This window comes from Cyanistes caeruleus, chromosome 10, assembly GCF_971803275.1.
Source record: "Cyanistes caeruleus chromosome 10, bCyaCae1.hap1.1, whole genome shotgun sequence".
NCBI classification, from domain to species: Eukaryota; Metazoa; Chordata; class Aves; order Passeriformes; family Paridae; genus Cyanistes; species Cyanistes caeruleus.
In genome coordinates this window covers 12,494,808-12,509,804 of record NC_141710.1, presented here as the reverse complement: position 1 = coordinate 12,509,804, position 14,997 = coordinate 12,494,808, and the positions used below count along the sequence as shown (strand labels likewise).

Below are 14,997 nucleotides of genomic sequence, written 5' to 3'. Positions count from 1 at the left end.
CTATTTGGAAAAGCAAAACTGTACCTTATGAGTTTAATGTGTTTCTGAAACGGGGAGTTTATATTGAACTCCTCCTCCTTCCCTGCCACATTCCATGGGACAGTTTGTGCATGTGGCTGGGTTTGTACCTGAGAGAGAATTATGGTGCAGCAGGGAGGCAGGAGACTTTCTGCAGAAATCAGGTGACAGTGGAGTTGTCTTCTCACAGGTCCTGAGCCAAGGAAGTTCACCAGGCCTTGCTGAGCTCCTGGGTTTAGTAAATACTGATGTGGCCGACTATAAAAATGAATGCACACAGCTGTAGGTGTCTGGAAAATACATAGGCATATATTTAATCTGATCATTTTTTTCAAGAAATACATTAGACATGCATTTAATCACAGTTTCTGACTAAAAGACAGTTTTCCTTAATTTGAATCATAAGTTGAATGACTATTACAGCCTTTGCTTCATAGGGAATAGCTGCACTCTGCAAAGATTAATTGGTTATGAGATTTCTTTTTGAAGAAAATAAAAGTTGCTGCAGATCCCTCTTATTTTTAGTTATCCTCTTCCAAATAAACAGATGTATTCAAACACGTTCTGCGTGTTTGAGGCAGGCGAGAAAACCACCTGATTCGACGCAGATCAGTGTAGAAAGCACAGTGATTGTATTTTCTCAGGAAATTCCGCAGGCTTCGAATGACTCCAATTTCTTTCCAAACCAATCGCTCTTGCCCATGCCCCGCTGCCGGCGGGCGCTGCCCCGTGGGGCCGGCAGGTGGCGCTGCAAGGCCGCAGTTGGGAGCGCAGTCATCCCCATCCCCATCCCCATCCCCATCCCCATCCCCATCCCCATCCCCATCCCCATCCCCATCCCCATCCCCATCCCCATCCCCATCCCCATCCCCATCCCCATCCCCATCCCCATCCCCATCCCCATCCTTCGTTTATGGTCCCATCGGCTGAAACCGCGGAGCCGCTGGAGGCAGCCGAGCTCAGCGCTGCTCCCTGGGCTATGGCATCACGGGTTGCTTTCCTGCTCAGCCCCTTTGGGTTCCGCAGCCCCGTTCCTTGCCGCCCATGGAGGCTCCTGTGCCGAGGATGGAGTGCCTGATGAGGGCTCTGGTTGTCATGGCCGGGGTCTGATGAGGCCAGCGGCTGTGTCTTGCACTGGCCCTCCCAGCCCTGCTCCCCCATCCCGTGGTCACTGTGGTCCTGGAGGATATTCCAAGGGTGAGATGCATCCCTAGGTATGCAGTCTTTAGTCAACATTGTATAAGGTTCCTCTGTGGGGAAGATAGCTACCTCAAACTAACTTCCAGGCAGCCCAGATACTGGGTAAAATCACTCTGGAAATGCCTTAGTCCTCTTCAGAAGGAGCTGGAACAACTTGGATCGGACAGGTGAACAGCTCTAATTGATAAGGTCCCACAGATGACACCAAAGGGGAGTGGGCTGTAAGGTCTGTGGGCAGAGGCTCCTGCTTTGGTAGCTGCAGTTTCCTGCAGGACCCTGATCCTGGCCAGGCTTCCTGAATACTGTCAGTGTGCAAAGAGCAGTTAACTGACTTGGGGGGATGTTTGTCAGTACACCGACAGGAGTTTCTGCATTTTAATATTTCTATGTTACAAACCAATCTACAGAGCTTTTGGTTTCTCATGACACTTGTAGTCTGATCCTAGTTCTTCAAGTAATTTACCATAGGATTTTGAGTTATTCAGAATTGTAGTACCGATTCCTAAATGACCTCCATTACCTGATACTTATGAAGTCTCTTGGATATCCTGATGATGAATAACAAAGTCTCTTTTTTATAATTATTATTGTTACTAATGCCCTTACAGGGCATTATTTTAATGAACAATTATCCTTATTTTGTGATGCTTGTGCATTCTATGCATTTGCTTTATGTGCCAAAAGCTAAAATAAATATTCGATTAGGAATGACAACACTTCAGCAATGTTTTCTGTTTCTGACCTTTATGCCTTTTCTGCTGCAGTAACTTTTGAGTCTTATGACAAAAATACCAACTTGAGTCATACTCAAGTACAGGTTACTGTGAAATATTGTAGAAAAGTGAATTGAAGGCTAATCTTTGAGGAAATCTGTCTTGGTTCAAAAGAAACCTAAAAGCCCCCTAACCCACAGCTGTTATTTTTTGAGGGATAGGTTGTGATGGTGGGTTTTTTCTCAGTTTGTGTTTTTTTTGGGGATGCAAGAAGGTACCTTCTAAATAAGATTGCTGTAGAAGCTTCACTACAGACAATATTGTAACAGGAGTAAAAGATATGTGTGCAGTAGTTATTGCCATCTAGTGTTCCTATACCTTTATGGCATCAAACACAGTCACATTATCAGAACTGTCTTGCAGCTTCCATTCACTCTTAATTTTGCTTAAACAATGCTGATAGGATGCTTATATTTATTTGAAATAGAAAAAAATAATTTAAACTGAGCATTACTACATTTTTTTCAGTGAGTGACTCATGGTGAAACAGTAATTTCAGATAAAAATATAATATATATTATATAAGCAGTTCACATGAGTATATCCTAATTCAAGACAATGTGGACAAGGATAATAGATGAACAAGTTATATGTTTGAGAACTTTATCAGAAAATATGTTATGGAAAATATATGTAAGAAGTACTGATGCTTATCAAAGTAAATATGAGTAAATCAGTGAATTCTCTTAAGAGTTCCCAGGAGGACTCTGCCATTAAATCAACTTTGAGAAGTCCAGTGGGACTAAGTGGTGAATTTTTTGGTGTATAGGAAAGAACTGTAAATGAGTTAATGAAGGACATTTTCAGTCCCCAGTTTCAGGAAGTATTCTTATGCATAAGCATATGTGTTTTAATTATGGTGTTATTGTGAGATGCTATTTATATCTCAGTAGCACTTAGCAGTCCCAGTGAAGACTTGAGCTCTGGAGTGTGGGGTGTGAGGTGGGAGCCAGGAGGCTGAGGGTGTTGCTAATGAATCTCAGCTCTTTGAGCTGTCACCAGTTGCTTCTAGAGCAGGAGGGGGAAGAACATGAACTGTTACTGATTCCTGTTACTGATACATATCCTGAACTGATACATTCCAGTTACTGATATAGACTGGGGTAGAAAGTGATGCAGTAATTTTTTGCTATGACAAAAGAAGCTTGTGTTCACGAACTCAAACAAATCTCCTGGATCCAAGTCTCCAAACAAGTGCAAAAGTTATTGCAGACCCTTCTTAGTTTTAATTAGTGTGTCAGACCCAAACTATCATGCAAATCTCGGTACTGCCTCAAAGACATTTTAGTGAGTTGCATGTTCACTTAGAAATTGAATTTGGGGAGTCCTGTGTATAGCATTATGTCTTAAATCATTCACAGTTCTTGAAGTCTTTATCTTTAAAGCCTGCCCTCTGGTATAGCCTCCGTATGGCTCAATTCACAGCTCTACCTGAACAGCTGTTAATGAGACCTGTGGTAGTACTAGATGTATATATAGCAACATTTATGCTAAAAATGGCCATAGGGGAGATAACTTCTGTAGCTACATTAAAGATCTTATGTGCCTCCTCTTTTCCTTATAAATATGTTTATCATTTCTGTCTAGGTTTTTATTGTATTTTATTATAGAATTACATTTTTCAGAACAGCTTAGTTGGTATGTAGATAATAAAACAATAACTTATTTTGTTGGAAATCCTGAGGTTTTTAAAGGAATATTGTTTTTCTACCACATGAAATTTTCCTGTGGTGGCCTTTTTTTACACTTTTGTATCTTATCTTTTTCTTTATTTTCCTCATCTTTAATTTTCTTTTTTTTTTTTCCTCTGCAAGAATCATTTTCTCCTAGTAGACTGGTATCCGTCCTAGTAGGAGTGCCTCTGAGAATTAGCTCTGCTTTTGTGAAATTTTTGGTCACAGTTGTTTGTTGATTTTTGGACTGTCAGTTCCTATAAATAAGAAAGGTTTATAGCACAGTTTGAAGAAGCAGCTCTTCCTGCTCTGAATCTCAGTGCAGCCAGTGTCCAGCTGCTGGTTTAAATTGTGTCTGTGTGTCTGTTTGCAGCTCTCATCGATAAATTTTCCCATCACAGATCCAGTGCCAGACAGAAAAATGAGACCTGCACAGCATATCTGTAAGTGTTCTTTGCCTTGTGAAGGAAGCTTGGAGGTACAAACACAAGGGCTGGGGTTTGCAGCTTGCAAATGGGCTGTTCAGCAGCTGGAGGCAGTTTTCCTGAAGCAGTCAATGGACATGGGAAGGTGGCAGATACATCAGATTCAGCCCCATCTTCCCTGACCTGATCAGCCTCCTTGTGCTGTGCTGCAGGTGAACTTTAAACTTTTCTGAGGTTGATAATAGCCCTCAGGAGCACTAAGAAGTGTTCACACAGAGCAGGATTACATGCATTGTTCAGGATGGAGAAATTCTCTTGTCTTATTTTGATGCATCACAGCTACTTTGGGTTCTTTTTTCTGTAAACTTGATTGTAGGTATGTAGTAAAAATAGGTCCCTTTTTTGCTACACCTAATGAAATAAACACATTTCTTGTTCTTTGTGGTACAGCTTGGTGAAATTATAGTCTTAAAAATTACAAACTCTTGACACATCTCCATTAATGGGATGCTTGACTCTATATTCTTCCTGCATAAAGAAACACCAGTTGTTCCCTTACAAATAATGAACATGGATTTCCAATACCACTTTTGAGGTAGGCCATAAACTAAACTGAGACAGAAACAAAGTGCCTTGTTCCATCTCCACCAGATTCCTACTCAAGCACATCCTGCTCAGGCATCCTACTCAAGTGCTTTAGCATCCCCTGTGCAATTCTCCTTGATATTCTAATTCCTGAAGTCCCATAGCTGTGATAATATGTTGAAACATTTCCAAGAGTGTGGTAGGTACTGGGCTACCTCAACATTCTCAGCCTCTTGCAGAGATAAACTTGCAAAAGTTCCAAGTGATTTTGGCTTTTGCTGCTAAAATCACTTTAGAGATCCTTTAGAGGAGACGAGGACCGTGCATGTTGATAGTATGTTGTCAATAGCAGCAAAAACCAAAACCAAATTAACTCAAAAAACAAAACCAAATTAACTAGAAAATAATTAACAAAAAATTTAACTCATCCTGCTCTTAGTCAATTTATAGAAATTTCTATTGCTGTAAACCTCAGATTTGTTCCTACTGCAGCCAATGGGAAAAAAAACCCCAAACATCAAAACCCAAAGCAAAACTGCAGTAAGAAATGCACCAGTATTGTAAAGGGCTGTATTTTTGTCAACAATAAAAAACATTAGTTTTTGTTTGAAGATTTTTTCCCCTCTCAAGTTTATTCTGCAGTGCTCAGTAGTTTCTCAGGCTGTTGATTTCAGAGAGAGTTAAGGGCAGTTATGGTGCCCCAAATTTAATAGAATAGTTAGTTAGCAGAATAAATTAATTTGGAGGCAAATCTATACTTGTCTACTAAGCATCATAGACCTATTTACATGGCATGAAACACTCTGGTTTGAGTTACCTGCTTATTTTTTTGTAAGATCGGGTGTTCAGGCATGCAAATATTTCTTCAAGAAATAGTCTTTTAAAAAATAATAGAAATATATAACTCTAGGTATTTAACCCATCATTCCTAGATAGTTGCAACTCCTGAAGTGAAAAATAAACTGCCCATTTTGTGTACATTTACCTGCATGCATTTTGTTAAGATGGGATTAAATTCCTTCATGTATACACCAGTGTCTTCTGTTTTCCTGCAGCAAGTACTTTCTTTGATTGATGTACTTGGAAGCGATCCTTATCCTCATTCATTTTAATTGAGAGTAATGAATTTAGAGCTTTTATATGAACAGATTGGCTTCATTCCATTTCTAACTTTCCTCACCTTTGCTAGGAACACAGCCTGCTCAGGGCTGCATTGGAAGAGGTTCAGAACTTAGTGCAGCATTCCTGGAGAGGACAGTATCCCGTGAGGAGCAGCCATCTGTTTATAGACAGGCTGATATTTCCTAACAGCTATGATTTTTGTAGGCAGGTTCTTCCTCCCCATCACTACCACTGAGGAATTACTAATCAGGAAATAGGCTTTTTTCTTCTCTGATTTGCACAAGATGGAGCACAGTGTCCCCAACAGTGGTTTGATTTGCTTTGCATTCAGTGTGCTAATGGTATTTGGGGAAAACTTTAGAATAGAAGAAAAACTTGTCTTTCTGGTGGTTTTGTCCTTTAAAGTGGATGCTCTTGGCATGAAAGAGAACTGTTAGACTGTGGTCATTTACAAATGTGAAAACACTGAAATTGTCTAAGGTTATAAATATTTTAATTTCACATTTCCTTATGTTCACTCAAATTTCTTATTTGCAAGAGCCTTAGAAATAAGGGATGTAATTTTCCTGCTCCTTTCCAATTTTGAAGGTTACTCTAAAATGAACACCAAACCCCCAGGTGTTTATCTTTCTCAGTTATATGGAAACTTTTCACTTTGGTGCATACCTGCTATGGGAGAAGTCCCACTGCCATTTTATATTCACAAGCCATGTGGCTGTTTGCACACTGATGATGTAATGGCTTTGTACCTATGGAGAATGTGTGGCAGCATAGGGATAAACTGGCAAGCACTGGCAGTACTGTGCTTGCAAGGAGCTGCCAAGCTGTTCCTGACTTAGTGATTGTCAACAAGAGAATCACTCCTTTTTGGCACACTTTACCAAGTGTGAAGGCATCAGTAACATTATTGGCATCAGTCAAAGCAATTGGTGTGACTGTGCTGATTTGTCCCAAATGAAGGTCACTTTGTTTCTGAAATGCACAAAAATAAGGTGCTGAATAGCAGTCCCCTTCTGCTTAAAAAAGTTTTTTTGTCTTAAGTCATTGTCTGGAAAGGGTGGCTTGTGTAGTGCTGGTTGTAGTGACTGTCTGTCGCAGTGCCATGGACTTGCAGAAGACATACTGTGGTATGGAGGGTGCCTTCAGGGCAAATGCCTCTGCTTGTTCCTGTTTCAGCAAGGGTCTTGGTTGGTTTTGGAAGGCTTTTGTGTTTGTCCTTAAGATAAATGTAGTGACTGTGCCTAATCACAGGTATTTGGGCATGGTTTCCTGCATGCCCCGACACTGCACCTCTGACAGAGATCTGGGCTACATGCCAGTCATCCCTCCAGCATGGTGAGACAAACTGGGATCCAGCCTTCCCTCCTGGAGCTACATTAGCACTGCCGTGCTTTCAGTACTAATGAATTGTTTTGTCAGTAAAGGTATCAGGAATGACTGAGAATATAGAAGTAGCAGCTCTTTTGAGTAGGAAGGTATTTTTGCAGTGTTGTTTCTCTGATCATAATAGCACCTAAATGCTAGGTGAAGTCCACCAGCTGTGATAAAGCTGAATTGTTTATTCAGCCCTAGAAACAGCATTGTCAGACCATTTATAATTATTCTTTAAAAGCCTGGACAGTTCTTTGAGTCTTCATCAATACTCCTACTATTATTACCATTATTAATTCACATGTGGTTTTCTCATACACAGGACCACTCACACAGAAAGGTTGCTGGCATTACTTCTTTAAATTCCTAGATTGCATAAAAGGCAGAAGAGAGTTTGCTTCCATCCTGCAGTATGTTCTGTGCACTGCTGGTTTTCACAGTTAAATTCACAGTTAACTGTAGGGCTGATTGTCTCCTTTGCCTCTGTGGGGGAAGGAAGATGTTTTCTTGCTGAGGCACAATACCTCCCACACTTACTCTTGGGTTCCTGCCGCTTAAGCACACACCCCATGTTCCTGGCTCTGCCTTAAGGTGCAATCCATCTCCAAATTAGTAGGAAAAAACCCCCTGAAGTTGAGTGAAGTACAATCAAGCCTCTTGGAAATTAGTTAAACACTTATAAGGGTGTATTTAAAAGCAAACTTTCTGCAATCAACAAAGTACAGCTTTCATCATGTGTTCCTGGTCAGAGACTTCCTTTCCTCTTGATGGCCATTTAGATTTCTTCTGGGCAAGCTATCTCACATGAATTTCCCTCCTGTTAGTCTGTGCTTCAGCTGTGCTTTGATTTTGTTTACCCTGTCAAAGCTTAGTGGCTTTTGTACATAGCTGCCATTCAGCTATTTCAGGTTTTGCAAATGCATATATGCAATGTTACATGCAATGTACAAATACATTCTTCAAAGAAGATGTCAAAACAAGTTTCAGCTCGTTTTCAGCAGTATCTAATTATAGATACATAATTAATGAGTCTGACATTTATCTTTCTTAACACAAAAGAACATACTTACAAATAAAAGCCTTTCCTACAGTACGTGTAATAGCTCGAGCATTAGTTGAAGAGAAATGAGAATTTAGAGGATGGTGTATTCTGAGAAAATAGAAGTATTTCTTAGCAAATAAAATATAATTTGTTATTGTGGTTTCTTACAACTCTTACACCTTGATACTATGGAAGGAATTTTTGATATCCAGTTACTAAAAATAAATGGTAAATCTCCCATGGAAAGGATAACAATTTCATTAATGTAAAGGCATCTAAGTACTGTGTCTGCAGCTGTTTAAGATGAAAGGGGTGGTATTTTCTTTCTTGTTTACTCATTGCACTTGACATCAGGTATAGACCGTGTCAGTCTTTTTGTTGATATTGAAGAGTATCCATTCACACATTCCTTTAAAACATTTCACGTACTCAAAGCAACATATTAATTTAGGTATTAATAAGACTAATGGCAGAGGGAAAACTTCAAATATCTTTATTGGCCATTTGCATGAAAGAATGGCCATATTTTGTGCCATTATGATTCACCTACTTCAAGAGATGAGTACTATTTTCCAAATTTTTTACAGTGTAAAGCAGTTTCATTTGGGACAGTAGGATTCTCCAAAGTCTTTCAAGTATATTTCTAGATATGATTTTGACTTTCTTCCATGGGAAATTAATCACAACTAAACCACAGTCAGCCTTTTGTCTTATAGCAGTACCTGGTCTCTGATGAGACAAATAGATATTTTTCTCATCAGAGACAAATTTGATTTACAAAAAGGATGAATCAATATGTCTGCGGAGCCTTATGTTTTATATGTATGTTTATTTTCTTAAATACAAGCTGGCACACATAAAGTGCCAGTAACACAACATCAGTGTTTTTTTATTCTATGAAGAAGAAAGGGAATAATGAACTGAGTACTATTTCAGTTGCTCAGGCTTTGAAACTGATACATCAGTGAAGTGGATGGGAGCTGAAGAGAGAAGTGAGTTCATATTTTTCTCTGCTATTGTCTGGTCAAGGACACTTTCCCTAACTGAAATTGTCTCTGCTTATGAGGCAATGGCTGTATCTTAATGCTTTTGCTTACAGAAATCTAATTTTTTGGCCTTATTCCTTAGTACTACTTGAGTGAGTCATAGGAAAAGCAGCTGGTGAACATTATTTGTCCTTTTGCAGAGACAGTGAGAAACTTCAAGGTTTTCTTTTCTATACTTGATAAGTTTAGATTAGTTTTTAAAATTGCTCTTCACATCCAAACACATAATACACAATAAATAAGTATATTATCTTTGTGCATGTTGGAATGGTAATATATGTTTTGGTTAGATTTAGAAACTTTGGTTATATAAATTTATTACTCATACTTGCAAGCTATCTGTATTTTGTAGAAATGGACATTTAATTCCAGCTATTTAAAAAATAATACTCTTGTAGATTTCCTTCTGTGAAAGTGGAGGGAGGAATGACTCAGCATCCAGAAGAAAATGCCTGTCCTGCACAGCATAGCAAGTATGATGACAGTGTTTACATGAGATTCCACTTGCTGAAGGGACACAGAAATTTATTCAGCCAGAATTTTGTCCTGTGTGTGTTTGCATGTTCCAGCTATTTGGGCCTGAAACTGTTTAAACAATATGCAGATTGGACTGTTATATTGCAGTGGTATGAAAAGTCCTGAGCATGCCTGAGAGCCCATTTGGGAACCTTTTGGAAGCATGTCCTTGCCCTGAAGAGCTGGCCATCTGAGCCATTTTAACAGACAACTAGAAGAAAAAAAAAAAGAAAAATGCAAAATTGAAACAACTGTCTTGATTCTAAGCTTGGATTGGCACAGTAATGCTCCTTCCCTGAACTTTGTTTAAGAAGGGTCTAGACTCTCTCTCTTCACCTTGGCTTCCCATCTGTAGCTCAGGTTTTAGTGTCCTGTTTCTTCAGCTGCTCCTACAACCAAAGCCCCAAAAATGTTGTGGCACGAAGGAATGTACATATGGCAGCCTGGAAGGGGCTCTGGAAAAGCAAACCAAACAAAAATCTTCGGCTTGGACTTCAATCTCTCTGGCTGACTGTGAGTCATCAGGAAAATCGCAGGCACAAATTCTGTTCCCCTCATCATCAGCTCTGCATGTTGCTCCAGGTTTGGTTTCAAGGTTTTCGGTGTTTTCCCTCTGTCCTCTCTTCATACTACAATACATCTAGTTTTCATTCTAAGAGATGCTCTAAAGAAACAAATTTATCCATTTACTTTTAGCTGTAGGAAATATGGTTTGGTTTGTTTTTGTTTGTTTGAGAAGTGCAGGTTTCCAGCTTTTTCTACAAGATGGCATTTAAGGTTTAACTTAGTCCTTATCTATCATTCCTTTCAGTTGAAGGTGGCTTCCTCTTTCTTTTTGATTCTGGATGAAGGCTTAGTTAAATGCCTATTTAAGAACTGATGAGCAATTTAAAGGATTTAGGGGAACATTCTGTGCTATTATATGCAAATACATGCCATGCATGGCTCCCTGTGTTATTAACCTGGCAGTCATTTCGTGCATGACTCCCCATCTTATTAAGCTAGCAGTATGGAATATTTGATTTACTAAACTGCTATGAACTACCTAGTGTGCTAATACAGGAATATAACTTTTAAATTTCTCTGGAATATCTATCTTTGGAACAGATTCAGGAATAAAACATTATTTTGACAGCTGTTCTCCGTTTCTAAGGTCTATTTTAGTAAGCTTCACAGAACAGGTGGAGAAGTACCTGTGATTTGAATAAGCCATACAATGACTGAAAATGAAAGCCATCAGATTAATTAGGGCCCTTCAGAATTCTGCAGGCATTGCAAGCCCAGATCTATGGTGTTCACTTAAGTGTTCAGTGCACAGAGCTTGTGGGAGTTACCTAGAGGTGCCTGTAGTTCTCAATCTAAAACTCTACTCCAGCATTTTGGAAACAGTGTATACCCAATCTCTTCCTACGTCCTGGGCTTTTGTTTCCATAGCAGCATTCAATGGCCGTGGGATTTACTGGGGACGGTGGGGGAAGGAATGTATATTTGTTGACTTGATTCAGTGCCAAATGGAGTAGGAATTATATATGCAGGATGTTGGATTCTTCCTTTAGTGTCCATTTCAGCTGGCATCTAATGTCATACAGATAATTGCAAGCCACTCTGCCATCATTCAGCCAGCTGCATAAAACAAAACAAAGAGAAATTTAGGATTAAAAGGAAGGAATAGCAATTTAAAAGGCTTTTAAGTGTTGTTTTCTCTCTTTCTCAATCAGTAATACTTAAAAGCCTTTAATTTACCCCACCCCTCATGCCCCTTCAGCAACATACACATACACTCACATTTGTATGACTTTGAGTGCGGCTGGCTTGATGATAATATGTGAGCTGCCCAAGAAAATGCCACAAGCAAGAAATGAGGTCAGATAATGACATCCAAAACCAGAGGAGAGGGAATCATTCAGCATCCTCTGGTAGTTTGATTGCGGCTAAGAGTGTGAATCAGCTCCACTTTTATACCTCCTTTATGATGAAAGTTCTCTTAGTACTTTGTGTGTGTGCTTTGGATTTGGAGCAGGCATCTGAATCACAAATGCAGCATAATGCCATACATACAGTATGGGTCATCAGAGGCTTATTTACCTAAAAAGATGGTGATTTCAGAGGGCTGTGGAAGTCTCCCTTGAAATGTGCCTGTGCTCTGCGGCACTTTTAGCATTGGCACAAGCTGTGAATATGCGTTCAAGAGGGAGTGTGTGGAAAGTGAGCCCGTTACATGTGGAGGAAGGAGGCTGTGGAAGCACTGCTAGGACTGGCTGGGGAAGGCTGTGCACACAGCTGCCTTGTGCAGGGAGAGCTGCACAGTGTGCATGTGTGTCAGGGGATGTGCTGATGATTTGGCTTAGCAGAAACACAAAATATAGGCTCAGGAGTGGGTCCTATTCAGCACATTCAGTAGCCTGCTCAGAAGAGACCATGAGAGCCTGGGAAACCAGCTCTGGATAGGCTGAGATGAGGAAGACGTGGTATGGCCAAGAAGCCAAGGGCAGATTGAGTAGTGGTTCAACTCCATCCTATTTGAACTCTGGAGAAAAAAAAAAAAAATCTGAAATTTTGGCAGAAAATTGCATAAGTGTCCTGTGTGAAGCAGGTCTGTCAAAGGACAGTCAGTAGTACTAAATATAATAAATCTGTATGCATTTTAGAATATGATCATTATATCTTCTAAATTTTTTTGTAAGATCCATTTGCTTATTTGTCCTTCATTACATTAATCAATTTTTCTTTCTGCATTAAATTTTTTTCCTGTTTTTATAGATGCCTGCCTGCCTTCTCACCCATCCTCCCTTTCTCTTGAGAACAAAACCTATTTCTCATCTGGTTTAAAAGATCAATGCATTTTTTTTCTCTTTTGTTTGCTATGGTGGCAGGTTATCTCTTCATACATGAACTCTTCATCAAAGCTAGACTCTGCTTACCTTGCTGATCTCTTCTGCTCTCTTTTATTTTCGTTTGGATGATTAGGTCTCTGGTTTGTAAATGCTTTTCACTTCTCTCTTTGTGCAACAGAGAGTCCCTCATTTTTTCCTGTTGTTGGCTGACCCTAACCACGAGATGAAATAACCTCTGCAAGAGAAATGGGCAGCCAGACTATGATTTTCAGTTAGCCATTTGAGATCAAGCTAGGCTTCTTAATTCACTGGAAGAGAGGTTGTCTAAGTGTTTCGGAATCATTCCGTTCATAAGGAACAAAATTAATAGTCCTGAGTAAAACAGGGTTGCTACTTAGTCTTTACTGGTCAGCTCTCACCCAGATATTGATTATTCAAGAAACCCCACACTGACTGTATAAACTAGGAAAAAAATAATTTAATTTACTTCTAGACATAGGTAAGTCAAGTCCTGACAAGTGTCATTAATTATCAAGACAAATTCAATTAATAAACGTATTCTGTTCATTTACCTGAGCAAATAAATGACACAAAACTACCATTGCAAATAGAATTCCAGTATAAAGAATACAGTCAAATGTCTCATTTGATAGCCTGATTTTTTTTTTCTGTGGGTAACTGAGGCAAAGAGCAAAATGCCCCATGTTGAACGGCATCCCTGACTAGAGGCTTTCTTATAGGGACACAGTGTTTGACGGAGTACTGTGGGTGAGCAGAAAAACACCCACTTACTGGCTACAGTGTTTACTAAGCATGACAGAGCAGGTTCAGTCAGAAAACTTCTAATGGTGGGGCTGCTAATTCATCTGAGTAGGCCGTACAAGTAGTTCAATTTGACAAATTTCTTTCTGGAAACATGTAAAGTTTCAGCCTGGTTTCCTGTTGGTTCACCCACACAGCTCCTGGAAGCATGCCAGCTACAAAGTGAGATGCACAGGATGTGGAGGTTGTTTGGCTGTTCTGCCAGGTGGGCTACCCTGGGTCTGGGGCTGCTGGATTTCCAGGCTGCTGCCTGTGAGCCAGGGCAGGTGGGCAGCCAAAGGTGTGAGACAGCCCACCAGGCAGCCTGGGATGGAGTTGCAGTCACCTCCTCTTTTGGAGAATGTTTCTGAATTGATGGGCAAAATAAATTCATCTCAGGAGCAGCAAAGTTCTCTTTGAATGCATTCTCCTTTCCTGCTTTAAAAGTGGATGAAACAAGGTCAGGAAAACATACTGAAGGACAGAGAAGGAATCATTACTCCTTTCAATTAATGTATCTTTCCTCTACATATTACCAAAATTAAAGCTGAAGGAACATTTTTTGAACAAAGCTATGAAGCTCACTCTCATACAGAATTGCAGACCCAGAAGCCAAAGGCAAGTAAGATGAAGCTAAAGCTTTTTTCAGTCTTGAGAAGATTGCATGGCTTCAGTTAAATGTGTCCTTTTCAATCAGGTCAGTCAATCCAGAGAAAGAATTGTGTTGAACGTATTTTAATAGGTTTGGACCCTAATTTTGCCAGCTCAAATCAAAGGGGCTGAGATGGCAAGCCATCCAGTCTGAAACACGGAAATGTCTTCCTGGGAAGCCTCCTGCTGGTTTGTCAATTAGCCGGTATGCAGTGGCCAGCCATCACCATCAGCAAGCAGCTGTCACACCCTTTGGCTGAACTGGGGCTGCTGCTGGCCATCCAGTGCAGTACACAGCTTGCTGTTTTATTCGCTTGCTTGCATTTGCTAGGTTTTGTGGACTGAATTATTCATACGGTAGCAATTGTCAAATGATCTGGGCCAGAGAAACTCATTTTCTTGCAGGACCCAACCTGATGTGGCAGCAAGCTGTTATGTACCACACCAGAATTAGCAGCTGCTGCTTTTTAGAGAGGCAGTGCTTCACTGATGTACCACTAGAAAGGTGGCTGCCAAGAGATGGCCCCGAATGTTTCAGAGGCAGCTGTTTGCCTGGAGAAGGTGCTGACATTGCTTTGCAGATACCAAGCAAAGCTTATAACAAAAACAGAATTATGCCAAATGAATGAGGAGATGGGGATTGTCTTAATTATGTGTTCTATAGCAGATTTGACCTGTACTTTTCCGTTTCCCTCTTTTCTGCTTTTATGGACCACCAGCACTGGACCAAGGTTATAGGTATGTAAGGATGGATCCTTCTCATGGAGTCTGGATGTGACTGGGCACAACTGCAGTTTCCTCCTAAGAGCAAAATACACAGTTGTCTAGAGCCTGCCCCCTACCTCAATTAGTGGTTGCTTTGCAAGTAATCAGAGAAGCTGTGACTGTGGGAACACAGGTCATGTTGCTGAGGAAGTCCTGCCTACTGTACACAATAAAA

The 14,997-nt window shown here is 40.2% G+C and overlaps 1 protein-coding gene across 7 annotated transcripts in view; it reads left to right on the top strand.

Moving 5' to 3' along the window:
- Nucleotides 1-14,997, top strand: part of LOC111933216 (uncharacterized) — a 211,215-nt gene that overhangs the window by 97,421 nt on the left and 98,797 nt on the right. For 2 of the 7 annotated variants that reach the window (XM_086843548.1, XM_086843549.1), the window contains exon 4: nt 4,038-4,107. The exons of the other annotated variants lie outside the window; for them this stretch is intronic. In XM_086843548.1, the coding sequence (XP_086699674.1) occupies nt 4,038-4,107 (70 nt within the window). The remainder of the gene's footprint in view (nt 1-4,037; nt 4,108-14,997) is intronic. 7 annotated transcript variants of the gene reach the window in all.